Raw genomic sequence first — 21,540 nt, forward strand, 5'->3', positions numbered from 1 at the left:
TGGAAAATAAGTATTTGGTCAATAACAAAAGTTTATCTCAATACTTTGTTATATACCCTTTGTTGGCAATGACAGAGGTCAAACATTTTCTGTAAGTCTTCACAAGGTTTTCACACACTGTTGCTGGTATTTTGGCCCAGTCCTCCATGCAGATCTCCTCTAGAGCAGTGATGTTTTGGGGCTGTTGCTGGGCAACACGGACTTTCAACTTACCTCCAAAGATTTTCTATGGGGTTGAGATCTGGAGACTGGCTAGGCCACTCCAGGACCTTGAAATGCTTCTTACGAAGCCACTCCTTCGTTGCCCGGGCGGTGTGTTTGGGATCATTGTCATGCTGAAAGACCCAGCCACATTTCATCTTCAATGCCCTTGCTGATGGAAGGAGGTTTTCACTCAAAAATCTCACGATACATGGCAACATTCATTCTTTCCTTTACACGGATCAGTCGTCCTGGTCCCTTTGCAGAAAAACAGCCCCAAAGCATGATGTTTCCACCCCCATGCTTCACAGTAGGTATGGTGTTCTTTGGATGCAACTCAGCATTCTTTGCCCTCCAAACACAACGAGTTGAGTTTTTACCAAAAAGTTATATTTTGGTTTCATCTGACCATATGACATTCTCCCAATCTTCTTCTGGATCATCCAAATGCTCTCTAGCAAACTTCAGACGGGCCTGGACATGTACTGGCTTAAGCAGGGGGACACGTCTGGCACTACAGGATTTGAGTCCCTGGTGGCGTAGTGTGTTACTGATGTTAGGCTTTGTTACTTTGGTCCCAGTTCTCTGCAGGTCATTCACTAGGTCCCCCTGTATGTTTCTGGGATTTTTGCTCACCGTTCTTGTGATCATTTTGACCCCACAGGGTGAGATCTTGCGTGGAGCCCCAGATCAAGGGAGATTATCAGTGGTCTTGTATGTCCTCCATTTCCTAATAATTGCTCCCACAGTTGATTTCTTCAAACCAAGCTGCTTACCTATTGCAGATTCAGTCTTCCCAGCCTGGTGCAGGTCTACAATGTTGTTTCCGGTGTCCTTTGACAGCTCTTTGGTCTTGGCCATAGTGGAGTTTGGAGTGTGACTGTTTGAGGTTGTGGACAGGTGTCTTATATACTGATAACAAGTTCAAAAAGATGCCATTAATACAGGTAACGAGTGGGGGACAAAGGAGCCTCTTAAAGAAGAAGTTACAGGTCTGTGAGAGCCAGAAATCTTGCTTGTTTGTACGTGACCAAATACTTATTTTCCACCATAATGTGCAAATAAATTCATGAAAAATCCTACAATGTGATTTTCTGGATTTTTTTTTCTCATTTTGTCTGTCATAGTTGAAGTGTACCTATCATGAAAATTACAGGCCTCTCTCATCTTTTTAAGTGGGAGAACTTGCACAATTGGTGGCTGACTAAATACTTTTTTTGCCCCACTGTAAGCATGCCCCATTCAAAAAATCTAGAACCAAGAACAGATATAGCCCTTGGTTTACTCTAGACCTGACTGCTCTTGACCAGCACAAAAACATCCCGTGGCGTACTGCATTAGCATCGAATAGCCCCCAAGATATACAACTTTTCATGGAACTTAGAAACCAATATACACAGGCAGTTAGGAAAGCAAAGGCTAGCTTTTTCAAACATAAATTTGCATCCTGTAGCACAAACTCCAAAAAGTTCTGGGACACTGTAAAGTCCATGGAGAATAATCCTCCCAGCTGCCCACTGCACTGAGGCTAGGAAACACTGTCACCACCGATAAATCCACAATAATTGAACATTTCGATAAGTATTTTTCTATGGCTGGCCATGCTTTCCACCTGGCTACCCCTACCCCGGTCAACAGCCCTGCACCCCTCACAGCAACTTGCCCAAGCCTCCCCCATTTTGTTCTGAAAGAGTTGCAAAATCTGGACCCCTACAAATCAGCTGGGCTAGACAATCTGGACCCTCTCTTTCTAAAATTTTCCGCTACAATTGTTGCAACCCTATTACTAGCCTGTTCAACCTCTCTTTCGTATCGTCTGAGATCCCCAAAGATTGGAAAGCTGCAGCGGTCATCCCCCTCTTCAAAGGGGGAGACACTCTAGACCCAAACTGTTATAGACCTATATCTATCCTACCCTGCCTTTCTAAGGTCTTCAAAAGCCAAGTTAACAAACAGATCACCGACCATTTCGAATCCCACCATACCTTCTCCGCTATGCAGTCTGGTTTCCGAGCTGGTCATGGGTGCACCTCAGCCACGCTCAAGGTCCTAAACGATGTCATAACCGCCATCGACAAAAGACAATACTGTGCAGCCGTATTCATCGACCTGGCCAAGGCTTTCGACTCTGTCAATCACCACATTCTTATCGGCAGACTCAACAGCCTTGGTTTCTCAAATGACTGCCTCGCCTAGTTCACTTCTCAGACAGAGTTCAGTGTGTCAAATCGGAGGGCCTGTTGTCCGGACCTCTGGCAGTCTCTATGGGGGTGCCACAGGGTTCAATTCTCTGGCCGACTCTTTTCTGTGTATACATCAATGATGTTGCTGTCACGAATATCACCGAAGGTGACTCCCCTTCCCATTCGGGTGGCGCTCGGCGGTCGTCATTGCCGGTCTACTAGCTGCCACCGATCCCTTTTTCCCCTTTTCGTTTGGTTTTGTCTAATTGGTTTCACCTGTTCCTTGTTGGGGTTTTTGGGTTGGGGTTATTTAAGTTCGGTTAGCCCGCCTGTGTTTGTGCGGGCTTTTTACTGTTATGTAAAGAGGTGTTCTTTATTATTGTGGGTTTTCCGCTGTCCGGTGAGATACCAGTGTGTACTTGGGTGGAGTGTATTGCACCTGTGTTCGGCGTTACCCATTGTACGTTTTCGGTTGGACATTAAAGCGTGTTTTTTCCAGAATCCTCTGCGCCTGACTCCACACCCATTCACTCTTTGAGCGTTACAGTCGCTCTTGCTGCTGGTGATTCTCTGATCCACCTCTATGCAGACGACACCATTGTGTATATTTCTGGCCCTTCTTTGGACACTGTGTTAACTAACATCCGGACAAGCTTCAATGCCATACAACTCTCCTTCCGTGGCCTCCAACTGCTCTTAAATGCAAGTAAAACTAAATGCATTCAACCGATCGCTGTCCGCACCTGGCCGCCCGTCCAGCATCACTACTCTGGACGGTTCTGACCTAGAATATGTGGACAACTACAAATACCTAGGTGTCTGGTTAGACTGTAAACTCTCCTTCCAGACTCACATAAAGCATCTCCAATCCAAAATTAAATCTAGAATCGGCTTCCTATTTTGCAACAAAGCATCCTTCACTCATGCTGCCAAACATACCCTTGTAAAACGGACTATCCTACTGATCCTTGACTTCGGCGATGTCATTTACAAAATAGCCTCCAACACTCTACTCAGCAAATTGGATGCAGTCTATTCCAGTGCCATCCGTTTTGTCACCAAAGCCCCATATACTACCCACCACTGCGACCTGTATGCTCTCGTTGGCTGGCCCTCACTTCATATTCGTCGCCAAACCCACCGGCTCCAGGTCATCTATAAGTCTTTGCTAGGTAAAGCCCCGCCTTATCTCAGCTTACTGGTCACCATAGCAGCACCCACCCGTAGCACGCCCTCCAGCAGGTATATTTCACTGGTCACCCCCAAAGCCAATTCCCCCTTTGGCCACCTTTCCTTCCAGTTAGTTCTCTGCTGCCAATGACTAGAACGAATTGCAAAAATCACTGAAGCTGGAGACTCATATCTCCCTCACTAACTTTAAGCATCAGCTGTCAGAGCAGCTCACAGATCATTGCACCTGTACATAGCCCATCTGTAAATAGCCCATCTGTAAATAGCCCATCCAACTACCGCATCCCCATATTGTTATTTATTATTTTGCTCCTTTGCACCCCAGTATCTCTACTTGCACATTCATCTTCTGCACATCTATCACTCCAGTTTTTAAATGCTAAATTGTAATTACATCGCCACTGCGGCCTATTTATTGCCTTACCTCCCTTAATCTTACCTCATTTGCACACACTGTACATAGATTTTTTTAAATATTGTGTTATTGACTATATGTTTGTTTATTCCATGTGTAACTCTGTGTTGTTGTTTGTGTCGCACTGCTTTGCTTTATCTCAGCCAGGTCGCAGTTGTAAATGAGAACTTGTTCTCAACTGGCCTATCTGGTTAAATAAAGGTGAATACATTTCTGGGGGGGAATCTTACAGATGTTTATTTATTTTTTATTATGAACGGAAAAATACAAAAATAGAAATATACAAACAAGAGTACATAACCTAACAGTATTACATATCGAGATACATTTTCAATTTGTCAAAAAAGTTTTATGGTGTGTATTGCTTTTTTGTTTTTACATTTACTGATCATTTCAAAATAATATTTCAATTATATCTTAAATAATGTGAAGAGGGGTTTGTTGTCCGCCCACTTCATTTACATCTTACAGATGTGTGAAGCCTATCTCAGAGAGGCAAAGAAACAGCGGTAGACGCTGTGTCCGTATAAATATGAACATTCATTTATCACAATTCATCAAAAACAACACCCCAGGATAGTGTAAATTATCAAAAAGAACTACAAGAACAAGTTAGGCAGACAATTCAGTAGTCATTTGATTTCAATCCACGTTGTCTCAGTCCATTGACGAAATACATAAAATGTGTGTTACCTTGCTGATTACAAAACATGCTAATGCAAATAATGTTACATTGTATTCTCTGATGCAAGGCCGTCTGCTATAATACAATTCCACTGTGGTATACACAATCTGAGGGATCGTCTCACTAGCCTAATCAATTCTGGCACCTTGTGGTGAAACATGATAACAAAAATTTATCCCAAACTGTCGATATGAACACCATTGAATCGAATTCGTGAATCGAGACAAATTACATTTGATGACAAATCTGATAAAATTATTCGTACACCGGTTTGGCTGTTTAACATTGGAGTTTGTTTGGGACGTTGTGACAGCCGAAGCCTCAGTCTGAGCTTCTAGCACCACCCCCTCTCCTGTTCCAAGTAAACAATACGGAAGTTGACCAGAACTCTGCCTATCAACAAGAAAGACGACAGAAAGGGTAAGGTTGCTAACTTCGTTGTTACAGGCATTTATATACACAATTTATCGCCGTTTTTTAATTAATCTGTACATCAGAGTGTTTGTATGTATATATGAATGCTTTTAATTTTTTTTATCGCGTGGCACGTTCAGGAAAACATAACGAAAGGAAGAGGGAAGTTAGTCAGAGCTAGCATTAGCATTAGCCACAACAAGGCGAGAGAGCGAAGCAGGGGTGTATTCATTACGTTCTATAATGTATGAACCAAACGGAACGGAACGGGGAGGGACCTAGCTGAATTTGTCCAATAGAATCGTTCGTTTTCGTTGGAAAACGGTTTCCTTTTAGAGTAAACTGTTTCTGTACAAAACGTTTTGCAACAGAATTGGCGTGATGAATCCCTTCCTCTTAAAGGAAGTTTGCGGGGGCAGGCATTCAGAAGGTCTAGAAGCTATGTACATAATTTCACATAATCTAGAATTAAAATGACACAGAAAAAACGCGATATTAAAAATCACAAGCATTTTTGTGTTTAGGATTAGCTTGCTGGTAAATCATACAGCACAAGGTTAGCTAGATGCGTCATTTAGTTAGCCAACGTTACTGGCAAGGCAGGACATGTCTGTGTATAATATTCAAAAGAGTCACGATCGGTGTCGTTTAAGATGAACATGACGTTATTTATTTATATTATAGAATATTGGGTGACTGTCATTCATATTCCATTCACCCAGCTCAATAAAACATCGATAGGTTAAGGATACTTAGTCACATGATACTCAAAATGTACCGTTACCCGTCATGAGGTTGCTACAACCTAGCCTATGAATGAAAGTTTACAACGTAGGTGCACAGGTCGAGAGAATTGAGTAATCAAGGTGACAGACCATGACACATTAAATATCGATTTACACAATCTTTCCTGTATCTAGATGATCTAGGGCGGCAATATCCAAACAGCGGTACGCCAAATAAAAATACGATTCGCATTTTCAAACAGTCCATTTAGATTTTCCAACGGGGCTATAAATTTGGGTTATGTTTTTTAAATATGTTTTTATTTAACAATAATTTAACTAAGCAAGTCAGTTACGAACAATTTCTTATTTACAATGACGGCCAAACCCGGACGACGCTGAGCAAATTGTGCGCCGTCCCATGGGACTCCCAATCACGGCCGGATGTTATTCAGCCAGATTTCGAACCAGAGACTGACTCTTGCACTGAGATGCAGTGCCTTAGACTGCTGCGCCACTCGGGAGCCCTAATACAGGTAGCCTAGTCAAATAATTAACATCCAATCACATTAACCGTTACTCTCTCGTAGCCAAAGGTAGCTGCTGCTCATTCCGTTTGCTCGAAAATTGATAAATGGTTAAAGAAATGTAAAGTCAGAGGCGCAAGTATGATGAGAACTACATTGATTTGGGGCTCACTTATATTGGGAGTAGTGCCTTTCCTCAGCAACATTATATGTGCAAAAGTACTGTCTCACAACTCAATGAAACATTCACTCTTGCATAGACATTTAGAAATGAAACAGTGAAAATGGTTAACTTTGTTAAAGCAAGGCCCCTGAACCCTCGTGTATTTTCTGCATTATGCAATGATATGGGCAGCGACCATGTAACGCTTTTACAACACTGGTTATCAAGGGGCAAATTATTGACACGTTTTTTTAAATTGAGAGACAAGCTTAAAGTTTTCTTTACTGACCATCATGTTCACTTGTCTGACCGCTTGCAAGATGACGAGTTTCTCACATGACTGGCCTATCTGGTTGATGTTTTTTTCTCGCCTGAATGATCTGAATCTAGGATTTCGGGGACTCTCCGCAACACGTCTTTCCATCATTATATGTTTTGTTTTGTGTGCAAATGAACTTAAGCTTACGTACATTGTCAAATGTGGTATAGTGAAGCAGATGAGTGAGCTGGGTGCTCAATTACGCAGGTATTTTCCCAGAACAGATGAGACAAACAACTGGATTCGTTATCCTTTTCATGTCCAGTCCGCTTACCGAAATCTGAACAAGAGAGCCTCATCAAAATTGCAGAGTTATGTGCATCCTTTCAAGCACACCCTTCTCATTAACCTGTGGTGATTTATTCACAATTTTTGATGAACAAATAAGGTTTTATATGTAAGATGGCTAAATAAAGAGCAAAATGATCGATTATTAATGTAATATTATTTGTGCCCTGGTCCTATGAGAGCTCTTTGTCACTTCCCACAAGCCGGGTTGTGACAAAAACTCACATTAATTCTTACAGTTCGTTAACACATCGTATAGTGTGTGTGGCAAAAATACAACATTTAAGTGACCTGACCCTGGTGCTAGAGGGGGTATGCAGCTGGAGGTTGAATGATTGAAGGGGTATGGGACTATACAATGTTTTTGTACCACTGATCTAGGGTGAAATCATTAGTCCAACAGTTGGAAATGAGTTTCTATTGGACAAATTCAGGTATGTTTATCACCGTTCCATTTTAAGAAATATTTTAACAGAATCGGCGCAATGAATACACCCCTGATCACATGCAAACACAGTTCACCCTCATAGCAGCCACTTATAAACAACTTGTTGTGTATATATAATTCCTTCTCGCATATATCTATGCGCTCTCCTCTCACCGTTTCACTTCGCTTGTGGACTTCAGTGCACAACATATCAGCTGTCTGTGACAAGGCAAAAAAAACTATCTGAGCTATGTCATGACCGCTAACCGCTACACACAGCCTACATAATTGTCCCGTCAGAGTCAACATAGCTACTAGAACTAATGCGTTAGTAAACCCGTTACAATCAAGCAGTACAGTGCGCAGCAAGCAGTTTAGCAGTTACACCGGTGGGTCCCAGTGACAACAAAAATAATACAAATAAAAGCTTGCCTTGCCTTGGAAGAGTTCCAGCGTTAGATAGCCAGCTAGCTAACATAGCATCCCTCTCTGTTTAAGCCAGGTGTTTGATTGAGTAGGCTAAACTAGCTAGCTGCATTCAAAGCTAACAAAGTGAAAGTAAAAAAAATTATACTACGAAATATACAGTTGAAGTCGGAAGTTTGCATACACCTTAGCCAAATATATTTAAACTCAGTTTTTTCACAATTTATTACATTTAATCCCAGTAAAAATCCCCACTCTTAGGTTAGTTAGGGTCACCGCTTTTTATTTTAAGAATGTGAAATGTCAGAATAATAGTAGAGTGATTTATTTCAGCTTTTATTTCTTTCATCAAATTCCCAGTGGGTCAGAAGTTTACTTACACTCAATTAGTATTTGGTAGCATTGCCTTTAAATTGTTTAACTTGGGTCATGTTTTGGGTAGCCTTCCACAAGCTTCCCACAATAAGTTGGGTGAATGTTGGTCTATTCCTCCTGACAAAGCTGGTGTAACTGAGTCAGGTTTGTAGGCCTCCTTGCTTGCACCCGCTTTTTCAGTTCTGTCCACATTTCTTCTATAGGATTGAGGTCAAGGCTTTGTGATGGCCACTCCAATACCTTGACTTTGTTGTCCTTATGCCATTTTGCCACAACTTTGGAAGTATGCTTTTTGGAAGACCCATTTGCAACCAAGCTTTAACTTCCTGACTGATATCTTGAGACGTTGCTTCAATATATCCACATAATTTTTCTACTTCAAGATGTCATCTATTTTGTGAAGTGCACCAGTCCCTCCTGCAGCAAAGCACCCCCACAAAATGATGCGGCCAGCCCCGTGCTTCACGGTTGGGATGGTGTTCTTCAGCTTGCAAGCCTCTCTCTTTTTCCTCCAAACATAACGATGGTCATTATGACCAAGCAGTTCATTTTTAGTTTCATCAGACCAGCGGACATTTCTCCAAATAGTACAGTTTTACTGTGGATATGGATACTTTTGTATCTGTTTTCTCCGGCATCTTCACAGGGTCCTTTGCTGTTGTTCTGGGATTGATTTGCACTTTTCACAACAAAGTAGGTTAATCTCTAGGAGACAGAACGCGTCTCCTTCCTGAGTGGTATGACGGCTGCGTGGTCCCATGGTGTTTATATTTCGGTACTATTGTTTGTTCAGATGAACATGGTACCTACAGGCGTTTGGAAATTGCTCCCAAGGATGAAACAGACGTGTGGAGGTCTACAATTGTTTTTCTGAGGTCTTGGCTGATTTCTTTTGATTTTCTCATGACGTCAAGCAAAGAGGCACGGAGTTTGAAGGTAGACCTCCAATTGACTCAAATTATGTCAATTAGCCTATCAGAAGCTTCTAAGGCCATGACATAATTTTCTGGAATTTTCCAGGCTGTTTAAAGGCACAGTCAACTTAGTGTATGTTCACTTCTGACCCACTGGACTTGTGGTACAGTGAATTATTAGTGAAATAATCTGTCTTTAAACAATTGTTTAATTGTAGATGTCCTAACGGACTTGCCAAAACTATTGTTTGTTAACAAGAAATGTGTGGAGTGGTTGAAAAACTAGTTTTAATGACTCCAACCTAAGTCTATGTAATCTTCCGACTTCCAGCTAGCTCCCTCTCTCTTGCTTCTCCTTAATTTTGGAAAGAAAAAAAAATTGTTCAAGTATTGTCTTCTCTCTTTGAGTCAACTACTCACCACATTTTATGCATTGCAGTGCTAGCTAGTTGTAGCTAATGCTTTCAGTACTAGTCGTTCTCTGATCCTTTGTTTGGGTGGACAACCTGTTAGTTCTTGCTGCAAAAGCTCTGATAGGTTGGAGGATGTCCTCCATAAGTTGGTCATAATTACTGTGTAAGTTTATGGAAGGGGTAAGAACCATGAGCCTCCCAGGTCTTATATTGAAGTCCATGTACCCAGTGGACAACCTCTAGCTGTCCTCCTGCAATACCACGGCGCTACCCTACAGAGTGCTGCAGAGTCTACTGTAGACCTTCATTGCAAAACAGGGTGTTTTAATCAATTATTTGGTGACATATGAATATACTGTATTTAGTATAGTTTTATCTAAAAAGTTGAATTAGTTTTAATTTTTCTGAAATTCTTTGAGGATGTTCCTGCCCTTGCTCCTCTGAGGAGCCTTCACTGATGTAAACATTGGGTTCTTGATAAAAACAGAAAACCATCACATTGAACACACATGCTTTAAGCGAACAACTTCAGATGTCTGGCTGTCATAAGTAAAGGCTTAAGCAAGTTCTGTAGCTATGTTTCTGTCATTTCCTCCTGTTCCTCTAAAAATATACCCTGGTCCCAGATATTTTTGTGCTGTCTTGCTATTTTTTTGGCGTGTCAATGGCCATAGGACTTAGCAAGACAGCACAAACAGATCTGGGACCAGGCTAGTCAAAATAGCCATTTCTGCTGACTAGGGTTGATCTTTTTATTTTCTCAGGTGAAGTCTTCCTGAACGAGACATTAGCGATGATGGGGCCACTCAGCAAGGCGGACTGAGGGGGATCTGGCTAGATGTTTTTCCATTCTAGTTTGCTTTCTTTTCACAATTTTTGCTCTTTCATGAGCACCTGCATTTCAGAGGAGCACCTGCATTTCAGAGGAGCACCTGCATTTCAGAGGAGCACCATCATTTCAGAGGCGCACCATCATTTCAGAGGCGCACCATCATTTCAGAGGCGCACCATCATTTCAGAGGAGCATCATCATTTTAGAGGAGCACCATCATCAGAATGACTGTCTCTTTCAACCTTTGTGTCATCAACATTTTGTTTGTAACTGGTGGGTTTTACTTTGAATGTGACCCATCTATCTGCCTGTTTTGTCTGTCGGTCCACATGTCAGGTGGTTAAGAACAATACTTAAGGCCAGGGCTCTCCAACCCTGTTCCTGGAGAACTACCGTCCTGTAAGTTTTCGCTCCAACCCTGATCTAGCACCCCTGATTCTAATAATTAGCAGGTTGATACGCTGAATCAGGTTAGTTCACAACTGGGGTTGAAACAAAAACCTACAGGAGGGTAGCTCTCCAGGAACAGGGGTGGCGAGCCATGTGTTAGGCCAACAACTATTGTAAACATTGTATTTTTTAAGCAGTATCTAGTGTGAAATGTACCATGTGCAAATACTAGTCAGATCTTTAGTAATGCCCGATTCAGACCTCTGTAACTCTGCTTTTGCCTGTTGATTCACAGCCTACAGCAGACTGGAGCTGGTCTCTAGTACTGGTAAGAGCGCTACCCCTCCCCCCTCCCTCTCTCTTGCTAATGTCTCTATTCATGTTATCAAAGGGACCCATCTGCCTCTCACCAGTTTTACACAATCCTCATAGTTATGTGATCAACATGGGTAGGCGTGGGAGTCTCAACTGTAATTGACAATCAGCCGTGGCACCTCCGGTTCCTTTACATGATTTTACACTCCAATGTTTCAGGCGGTATATATCAATTAATAGTGTATTACGGCCTGATTTAATCAGACCAGGCATACCGTAGCAAAATGTTTTGCAACTGGAAAACAAATATGTGTTCTCAGGCCGCCCCTCCCAGTCTAATATACTGTAGGGTTCTTCTCTCTCCCAGCTCATTGTGGACGATCTCCCCAAGTCCTGGAGGCTGCGAGAGGAGAGATCAGAAGCTTTGTGCACCGCAGCTCGTCCTACCGTCCTCGGCCCTTCTACTGTAGTTGGATTATCAAGGCACATGTAGGAGAGCCTGTTATTCTCAGGTAATTTCTCCACCCTCGCTGTCTTACCGCTGTCTTAGGGGCTTATTTGGTGGGTCAGGGTGCATCAACGTTTGTCCCCAAAACAACTTCTAGTCTAGTCCTTAACCCTCTTGGCACTAGTGTACACCTGAAGGATTTAGGTAGGTGTAAGCAATTGGAGGAGTTTGTACAGCCTGTCAGTGGTGGAGCTACTACCATGTTCTTTAAATATACTTATCCAATACTTTCAGATCTACATGAAGTGCCCAGGGTGTACGGTGTAGACTGGACTTTAGAAATGTCACATTATGTAAAGGAAAATGGATTCATTGCCAAATAATGTAGTTTTTGATTGTTTGCTTACTTCTTTATCTATTTTTTTCCCGTCGATCTTTCAGTTTCTCCCAGTTTTCCACACGGTGTAAGAAGGAATGGGTCTCGGTGACGTCATCGACTGGCAAGCCCATTACCCTCTGTGGTTCCGACCTGCCAAAACCCATGGAATTGATGGGGGGAAACATTACAGTGACGCACCACTTCCTGCCACACTTATTCCCTGTGTCTGCGTTCCGCCTGGGCTATGTCAGAGGTATGGTGCCGTGATGTTAGGCTATATCACTTGTTAATCATCACCTAATAGACTCGTTATAACTCTCTTTGAGTACCAGGAAATGTAATATAGCTAATAGAAATATCAGCTCTTCTCCCTCTCTCCCCCTTTCCCTGCCACTCCTCTCTCTCTAGACTCCGGGGACTGTACGGGTGTGGACTTTGAGTGTTTGGGCGGGCGCTGCCTGCCCTGGTCGTGGCGTTGTAACGGCCGGGTGGAGTGCCTGGGTGAAGGGGTGGGCCTGGGCATAGACGAGCAAGACTGTGATGGAGAGATGAAGATCCTGAATCTGGATCCTGAGTATGGCAAAACAGTGGTGGCCACCGCCACACCAGAGTCCTACAGGGTGCGGGAGACCGTAAGAGAGAAGAACAGGAGGAGTAACAGCAGAGGGAGGGATTGGGAAACAGTAGGGAAGGCACCGGGCGAGCTGAAGAAAGAGGAGGAGGAGACAGAGAAGCAAGTAGACGAGAATGGGGACCACACCAAGGAAAAGGAGCCAACCAATCCTATATATGACTTCTGGCAGTTCCAGGCTCACAGAACCCACCCCAGTGTGACCCGGGCCCCCGTTGAGTGGCCCTGCGGGGGCCTCCTCCAGGCCTTCTATGGGACGTTCACCCCTCCTTCCATCAGGGGCCCCTCTCTGTTCTGTGTGTGGACCCTGGACCCACAGGAGTCAAGGCCTCTGAAGCTGGACCTGAGGCTGCTGGAGCTGGGGCCTGGAGACACGGTCACCATCACTGACAGACAGCAGGGCACCGGGGAACTACTCAAAACTGTGAGTGTGCCTGTGGGTGTGTTTATGTCTTAGAGTTAGGTAAAGTGGCCCCTTATAAACTAATATGGGGTCAGATATTATTTAATTACTCTCGGATTGGAAGTAGGCTAGTCTTATTGTTGATCTGTGGTGAAAGCCAACTTCTACCTCTAGAGTTTGTTACAAGACTGATCAGTTCAATTACCCAAGTTAATTTACTCATTCTAATAATTTCACCATCTTCCCTTTCCCTTTGTGACAGATCACCAGCGCGTCCAATTACAAGGCCATCCAGGTCGAGTCCCGGACCGGCCTCCTCTCCCTGACCTATCGTACGCTCCCCGGCTCTGAGGGGCTGGGCTTCAACGCCACCTACCGTGTCGGGGGCTACTGCCCCCCCTGGGAAGGTAAATGTGGGGGTGCCGTGGGGGGCTGCTACACCCAGGAACAGAAGTGTGACGGGCACTGGGACTGTCCCGAGACGGGACATGACGAAGCAGGGTGCAGGGGATGTCCCCGGGACCAGTTTGCCTGTGGAGTGGCTGGGCAGAGGGCACTGCTGGCGGGGCATAGCTTCCTAGGGCGTCCGGTGTGTTTCCCTGCCAAGGAGAGGTGTAACTACCAGCTGTACTGTTCTGATGGGAGTGATGAGAGAGACTGTTCTATATGTCAACCTGGGACCTTCCACTGCGACAGTGACAGGTAGAGGAGTGTGTGTGTGTGTGTTGGGGGGGGGGGGTGGTGGTGGTCATTTTTCTGCCAATGAAATCCTTATAATTGAGATTCTTCAAAGCGTCAGATGACATGGCCTCCACAATCACCCGACCTCACCCATGTTCAGATGGTTTGGGATGAGTTGGACCGCAGAGTGAAGGAAAAGCAGCCAACTAGTGCTCAGTGTATGTGGGAACTCCTTCAAGACTGTTGGAAAAGCATTCCAGGTGAAGCTGGTTGAGAGAATGCCAAGAGTGTACAACGCTGTCATCAAGGCAAAGGGTGGCTACTTTGAAGAATCTCCAATATAAAATAGATTTTGATTTGTTAAAACACTTTTTTGGTTACTACATGATTTTATATATATATATATACACACACACACACACACACACACACGCACAGTGGGGCAAAAAAGTATTTAGTCAGCCACCAATTGTGCAAGTTCTCCCACTTAAAAAGATGAGAGGCCTGTAATTTTCATCATAGGTACACTTCAACTATGACAGACAAAATGAGAAAAAAAATCCAGAAAATCACATTGTAGGATTTTTAATGAATTTATTTGCAAATTATGGTCGAAAGTAAGTATTTGGTCACCTATAAACAAGCAAGATTTCTGGCTCTCACAGACCTGTAACTTCTTCTTTAAGAGGCTCCTCTGTCCTCCACTCATTACCTCAAATCAAATTGATTTATATAGCCCTTCGTACATCAGCTGATATCTCAAAGTGCTGTACAGAAACCCAGCCTAAAACCCCAAACAGCAAGCAATGCAGGTGTAGAAGCACGGTGGCTAGGAAAAACTCCCTAGAAAGGCCGAAGCCTGGTTCCTCTCTAGGTTATGTGGGGTGGCCAGTCCTCTTCTGGCTGTGCCGGGTGGAGATTATAACAGAACATGGCCAAGATGTTCAAATGTTCATAAATGATCAGCATGGTAAAATAATAATAATCACAGGCAGAACAGTTGAAACTGGAGCAGCAGCATGGCCAGATGGACTGGGGACAGCAAGGAGTCATCATGTCAGGTAGTCCTGAGGCATGGTCCTAGGGCTCAGGTCCTCCAAAAGAAAGAGAGAATTAGAGTGAGCATACTTAAATTCACACAGGACACCGGATAGGACAGGAGAAGTACTCCAGATATAACAAACTGACCCTAGCCCCCCGACAAATAAACTACTGCAGCATAAATACTGGATACAGCATAAATACCTGTATTAATGGCACCTGTTTGAACTTGTTATCAGTATAAAAGACACCTGTCCACAACCTCAAACAGTTACACTCCAAACTCCACTATGGCCAAGACCAAAGAGCTGTCAAAGGACACCAGAAACAAAATTGTAGACATGCACCAGGCTGGGAAGACTGAATCTGCAATAGGTAAGCAGCTTGGTTTGAAGAAATCAACTGTGGGAGCAATTATTAGGAAGTGGAAGACATACAAGACCACTGATAATCTCCCTCGATCTGGGGCTCCACGCAAGATCTCACCCCGTGGGGTCAAAATGATCACAAGACCGGTGAGCAAAAATCCCAGAACCACACGGGGGGACCTAGTGAATGACCTGCAGAGAGCTGGGACCAAAGTAACAAAGCCTACCATCAGTAACACACTACGCCGCCAGGGACTCAAATCCTGCAGTGCCAGACGTGTCCCCCTGCTTAAGCCAGTACATGTCCAGGCCCATCTGAAGTTTGCTAGAGAGCATTTGGATGATCCAGAAGAAGATTGGGAGAATGTCATATGGTCAGATGAAACCAAAATATAACTTTTTGGTAAAAACTCAACTCGTCGTGTTTGGAGGACAAAGAATGCTGAGTTGCATCCAAAGAACACCATACCTACTGTGAAGCATGGGGGTGGAAACATCATGCTTTGGGGCTGTTTTTCTGCAAACGGACCAGGACGACTGATCCGTGTAAAGGAAAGAATGAATGGGGCCATGTATCGTGAGATTTTGAGTGAAAACCTCCTTCCATCAGCAAGGGCATTGAAGATGAAATGTGGCTGGGTCTTTCAGCATGACAATGATCCCAAACACACCGCCCGGGCAATGAAGGAGTGGCTTCGTAAGAAGCATTTCAAGGTCCTGGAGTGGCCTAGCCAGTCTCCAGATCTCCACCCCATAGAAAATCTTTGGAGGGAGTTGAAAGTCCGTGTTGCCCAGCAACAGCCCCAAAACATCACTGCTCTAGAGGAGAACTGCATGGAGGAATGGGCCAAAATACCAGCAACCGTGTGTGAAAACCTTGTGAAGACTTACAGAAAATGTTTGACCTCTGTCATTGCCAACAAAGGGTATATAACAAAGTATTGAGATAAACTTTTGTTATTGACCAAATACTTATTTTCCACCATAATTTGCAAATAAATTCATTAAAAATCCTACAATGTGATTTTCAGGATTTTTTTTCATCTCATTATGTCTGTCATAGTTGAAGTGTACCTATGATGAAAATTACAGGCCTCTCATCTTTTTAAGTGGGAGAACTTGCACAATTGGTGGCTGACTAAATACTTTTGTATGTGTGTATATATGTATATGTGTGTGTGTATATATATATATAACACACACAAAATAGATTATCTTTGAGAACTAACAAACATCAAAATAAAATATAGACAGTGAAAGAGAAATTGAAAATTCTAAAAGCAAGAATTTAGCAGTATTGATTTTATTTGGTTTGAGCAAAAATAACACCGCGTTGGCCATGGCAAATTTCTCTCAACTCCATGGATAAATGTGTAGAATTGCAGGACGTTGGCCCATTGTCACACCCCCTACCATGCCCACAATCTAAGCCCCCTTTTGATCCCGAAAAAAAGTGTGTGTATGCATACATTTAATGTTTGTTAGTGAGCTTTGAAATGTGTGTTAGTGTAGTTTCGATGTGACATGCGTTTGGTGTGTTTCGATGTGTGTGTATACGCCACCTGAACTGTTTATGCCTCTACCCCAGGTGTGTTTTTGAGAGCTGGCGCTGTGACGGCCAGCTGGACTGCAAGGACGGGACAGATGAGCTGAACTGCACCGTGACTCTACCTCCCAAGGTCGTCACCTGCGGGGGCCTCCTCCAGACCTTCTATGGGACGTTCGCCCCTCCTTCCATCAGGGGCCCCCCTCTGTTCTGTGTGTGGACCCTGGACCCCCAGGACTCTAGGCCTCTAAAGCTGGACCTGCGGCTGCTGGAGCTGGGGCCTGGAGACACGGTCACCATCACTGACAGACAGCAGGGCACCGGGGAACTCCTCAAAACTGTGAGTGTGGGGGTGCGGGGGTGTGTGTAATGGAGTTTGGTAGACGTTGCCCCTAATAAACTGAAACGAAGTCAGATATTTATTTTTGTAAATCAGAGAGTAGGGTGGTCTGATCCTAGATCTGTGGTTAAAGCCAACTTTTCTACCTCTGAAATCACTGGGAAAGTTAATATAACCAAGTTAATTTACTCAATCTAATCACTTCACCCTCTCCCTCCCTTTCCCTCTGTGACAGATCACTAATACGTCCAATTACAAGACCATCCAGGTCGAGTCCCGGACCGGCCTCCTCTCCCTGACCTATCGTACGCTCCCCGGCTCTGAGGGGCTGGGCTTCAACGCCACCTACCGTGTCGGAGGCTACTGCCCCCCCTGGGAAGGTAAATGTGGGGGTGCCGCGGGGGGCTGCTACACCCAGGAACAGAAGTGTGACGGGCACTGGGACTGTCCCGAGACGGGACATGACGAAGCAGGGTGCAGGGGATGTCCCCGGGACCAGTTTGCCTGTGGAGTGGCTGGGCAGAGGGCACTGCTGGCGGGGCATAGCTTCCTAGGGCGTCCGGTGTGTTTCCCTGCCAAGGAGAGGTGTAACTACCAGCTGTACTGTTCTGATGGGAGTGATGAGAGAGACTGTTCTATATGTCAACCTGGGACATTCCACTGCGACAGTGACAGGTAGAGGATGGTCTGTGAGGGTGCGTGGTGTGTTTTTGATGTGTGTAAGTGTATACACATCATCTTGACCGTTTGTCTCTTCCCAGGTGTGTGTTTGAGAGCTGGCGCTGTGACGGCCAGGTGGACTGCAAGGACGGGACAGACGAGCTGAACTGTTCCGTGACCCTGCCTCGGAAGGTCATCACCGCGGCAACTGTTGGCAGCTTGGTCTGTGGGCTGTTGCTGGTCATCGCTATGGGCTGCACCTGCAAGCTTTACTCACTGCGCACCCGAGAATACAGGTATCCCTCATGCACCTCACATGTCAGGTTTACTACATGTTGATGCTTCATCACCCACAAATGCCTGCCTTGATCTGTGTCCAAATTGTCTTATTGGACCAGACACCCATATGTTTCTGTCTGTCTTCCTCCTGCAGTATGTTTGCTCCAATCAGCCGCCAAGAGGCGGCGCTGATCCAGCAGCAGGCTCCTCCCTCCTACGGTCAGCTGATTGCCCAGGGCATCATCCCTCCAGTGGAGGACTTCCCCACAGAGAACCCCAACGAGGTGAGAGCCTAGTAACAGGTCTAGGATCAGCTAGCAGTCCCCCAATCCTAACCCTAAGTGACCTTAGATCAGGAACTAACAACAACTTTGTTCCACTGTGCTCTGATTGGAGCACAATTAATTGAAGGCCTCAAATAACAGATTACTTGATTTCCTTTCTTTGGTTTCCTTCCTTTACAAGGGGAATCCATCACTAACTTAGTTTGCCTCTCTGTCTCTGTGTTTCTCTTTCTCTCTCTCCCCCCATCAGTCTTCCTCTCTTACTCTGAGAGGTATCCTCCAGCTCCTCAGACAGGACACCGCCAACTCTCCACGTCGCCGTCGCCGGCCCCGATTCGTCCGCCGGGCTGTCCGTCGCATGCGGAGGTGGGGCTTAATCCCTAGAACCGCCTCCAGGCCCTCCCAGCCTTCCAGTTCCGCCCCCCAGCAGACAGATCCCACCTCTACTGGTGCAGAGCCCAGTCAATCAACTCCCACAACTTCCTCATTGGCTGTGGAAGCCGTCAATCGGCCGTTGCCACAGAAACTAGGCTTGCTCCCTCAGACGGTGCAGCACCCACCACCGCCGCCTCCCGCCTCCCTTCCTCCACCCCTCGTCTCTATCCCAGCCACCCCCCAGAGCTTCCCTGTGGCTGCCCCTCCCACCCCCAGTAGCCCCTCCCTGGCCTCGCTCTTCCACTCTCTGGGGCGCGGTATCTCTCGCTTCCGCGCCTCACCGTTCTCCTCCTCCTCCCCCACCAACTCCCTGCCCCTCTCCGCATCCCCCTCTTTCTCCTCTTCGGAGGATGAGGTGCTGCTTATCCCCCTCTCGGAGGACATGACCTCGGAGGATGACGTCCCCCTGCTAACCCTTGATCCCTGACCTTATCCAAACCCCACCGCCATCCCCCTCCCTAAATGATGTGCACAGTGCTCGCGCACAGGATCACTGCAAGGCTCTCCCCGTCTCTGTGCTGATGTAGTGCCTTTTGAATTACATTGGGTTGGTTTTGACTGACTGTAGAAATCTAGTATTCAATGCGTTTATGTTATTGAGTGTGGGACCTCCTTGAGAAAGTGTATACGTGTGTCTGCCTCTGCGTGCGGGTAGTCATGAATGTGTGTAGTCTGAAAGTGGTGAACTTTGCACAGAGAATCTTCCTCCCACATCCTCATGCTCTAATATATCAGCTACTGTCAAATGAGTGATTTTGTTTTTAACACATGAAAGAGCTTGTCTTTATGTGACTCGTATGTGTGACTACGTCATGTGTGTTTTAGTATTTATGAGGGTGAGTGGAGGGCGGCAGTGTAAGGGTATGGAAGATGTTCTAATATTATAAGTTATACCCCCCCCCCCCCCCCCCCCCTGTTTTAAGTGCCTTGTTTAGAAGCTTCCTGCATATGATGAGTTTGAATGATTACACACACGTACTGCATGCATACTGTCACAAATATGCTATATATACAAAAGTATGTGGACACCCCTTCAAATTAGTGGGCTCTGCTATTTCAGCCACACCTGTTGCTTACCGGTGTATAAAATCGAGCACACAGCCATGCAGTCTCCAGTAGAATGGTCCTACTGAAGAGCTCAGTGACTTTCCACGTGGTACCGTCATAGGATGCCACCTTTCCAACAAGTCAGTTCTTCAAATTTCTGCCCTGCTAGAGCTGCACCAGTCAACTGCAAGTGCTGTTAATGTGAAGTGGAAACGTCTATGAGCTTCAGCTGTGAAGTGGTAGGCCAGACCGAGTGCTGAAGCGCGTAGCCCGTGATAATCGATTGCAACACTCACTACCGAGTTCCAAACTGCCTCTGGAAGCAACGTCAGTCAGCACGATAACTATTCTTCGGGAGCTTCATGAAATGGGTTTCCATGGCAGAGCAGCCAAAAGTGGGCTGGACTGGTGTAAAGCTCGCCACCATTGGACTCTGGAGCAGTGGAAATGCGTTCTCTGGAGTGATGAATCACGCTTCACCATCAGGCAGTCCGACGGCAGATGCCAGGACAACGCTACCTGCCCCAATGCATAGTGTCAACTGTAAAGTTTGGAGGAGGAATAATGGTCTGGGACAGCTTTTCATGGTTCAGGCTCTTTAGTTCCAGTGAAGGTAAATCTTAACACTACAGCATTCAATGACATTGTAGACAATTCTGTTCTCCCAACTTTGTGGCAACAGTTTGGGGAAGGCCCTTTCCAGTTTCAGCATGACACTGCCCCCGTGCACAAAGGGAGGTCCGTACTGAAATTGTTTGTCTCGATCGGTGTGGAAGAACTTGACTGGCCTGCACAGTCCTGACCTCAACCCCATCGAACACCTTTGGGATGAATTGGAATGCAGACTGCGAGCCAGGCCTAATCGCCTAACATCCGTGCCCGACCTCACTAATGCTCTCGTGGCTGAATGGAAGCAAGTCCCCGCACCGCATCTAGTGGAAGCAAGTTCCAACATCTAGTGGAAAGCCGTCCCAGAAGAATGGAGGCTGTTATAGCAGCAAAGGGGGGGACCAACTCCATGTTAATGCCCATAATTAATAGAATGAGATGTTCGATGATCAGGTGTCCACATACTTTTGGTCATGTAGTGTGTGTGTATCTACACAAAAAGGCACACCTACCTTCTCACAGACAGACTGTTTTATATTGCTTTTATAATTGATAAATTCCATGCAGTTCTGCAAACTGGCAATAATTTTGGGGACCCTCCTGGTTAGTGTATGTATGGCATAACTTGTGTGTGTAATGTATGCACTTAAATGTGATGTATGAATGTTTATAATGTAATTCTCTAGTACACATTGTCTCTAGACTCACAAGACAATCTCTCTCAGTGCCTGAGGTTGGGTTAGACTTGTGCAGTGCACGCAGAACGACGAGGCCCCCCAGGGGCAACAGGCACAACAAACTTGACTTGAAGTCTCACCCCTTTGTGAATCCAACCCACTCTACCACACTTTGACACGATGAACAAATAGCGCATGAAGCGGCGTTTCAGTGTGCCATTTGTATAGCATATTCTTTTGTTTTTTTCTTGCTTTTGTCCTCCAGAAATGTACTTTCAATTTTATTTTCTTATTGTTCTGTTTACCTGGTTGTACTGAATGTATTCAATTATACATGGAGTGGTTGGATGATTGCAATCTAATAATAAGATTGTAGAGCGATTTTTTTTTTTTAAATAGGGTCTATTTCACTGTACATAGGCAAAGATATGAACGAATCCACAGAGATTAAACAATTTGCACTTTTATTTGGACTCTGTGTGTGTGTGTGAGGTGTGGGTCGAAGAAGT

At 45.1% G+C, this 21,540-nt stretch overlaps 1 protein-coding gene across 1 annotated transcript; it reads left to right on the plus strand.

Moving 5' to 3' along the window:
• The first annotated feature begins 4,977 nt into the window (after window positions 1-4,977).
• Window positions 4,978-21,498, plus strand: LOC109896971 (low-density lipoprotein receptor-related protein 10). The gene is made up of 12 exons (XM_020491453.2): window positions 4,978-5,095; window positions 10,431-10,771; window positions 11,184-11,216; window positions 11,571-11,715; window positions 12,093-12,283; window positions 12,439-13,085; window positions 13,327-13,766; window positions 16,743-17,040; window positions 17,276-17,715; window positions 17,802-17,996; window positions 18,134-18,263; window positions 18,514-21,498. Exons 2-12 carry the CDS (start codon window positions 10,723-10,725, stop codon window positions 19,123-19,125), a joined length of 3,180 nt encoding a protein of 1,059 aa, XP_020347042.2. The 5' UTR covers window positions 4,978-5,095; window positions 10,431-10,722; the 3' UTR covers window positions 19,126-21,498.
• The last annotated feature ends 42 nt before the right edge of the window (window positions 21,499-21,540 follow it).

Source organism: Oncorhynchus kisutch, linkage group LG9 (assembly GCF_002021735.2).
Source record: "Oncorhynchus kisutch isolate 150728-3 linkage group LG9, Okis_V2, whole genome shotgun sequence".
In the NCBI taxonomy this organism is placed as follows: Eukaryota; Metazoa; Chordata; class Actinopteri; order Salmoniformes; family Salmonidae; genus Oncorhynchus; species Oncorhynchus kisutch.

What these genes read in the sequence shown, in the direction of transcription:
- LOC109896971 (XM_020491453.2), top strand. Translation starts at nt 10,723, where the DNA reads ATGACTGTCTCTTTCAACCTTTGTGTCATCAACATTTTGTTTGTAACT. An exon ending in GGAGAGCCTGTTATTCTCAG is followed by an intron (nt 11,716 to 12,092) that starts GTAATTTCTCCA and finishes TCGATCTTTCAG; the next exon opens with TTTCTCCCAGTTTTCCACAC. An exon ending in CCACAGAGAACCCCAACGAG is followed by an intron (nt 18,264 to 18,513) that starts GTGAGAGCCTAG and finishes TCCCCCCATCAG; the next exon opens with TCTTCCTCTCTTACTCTGAG.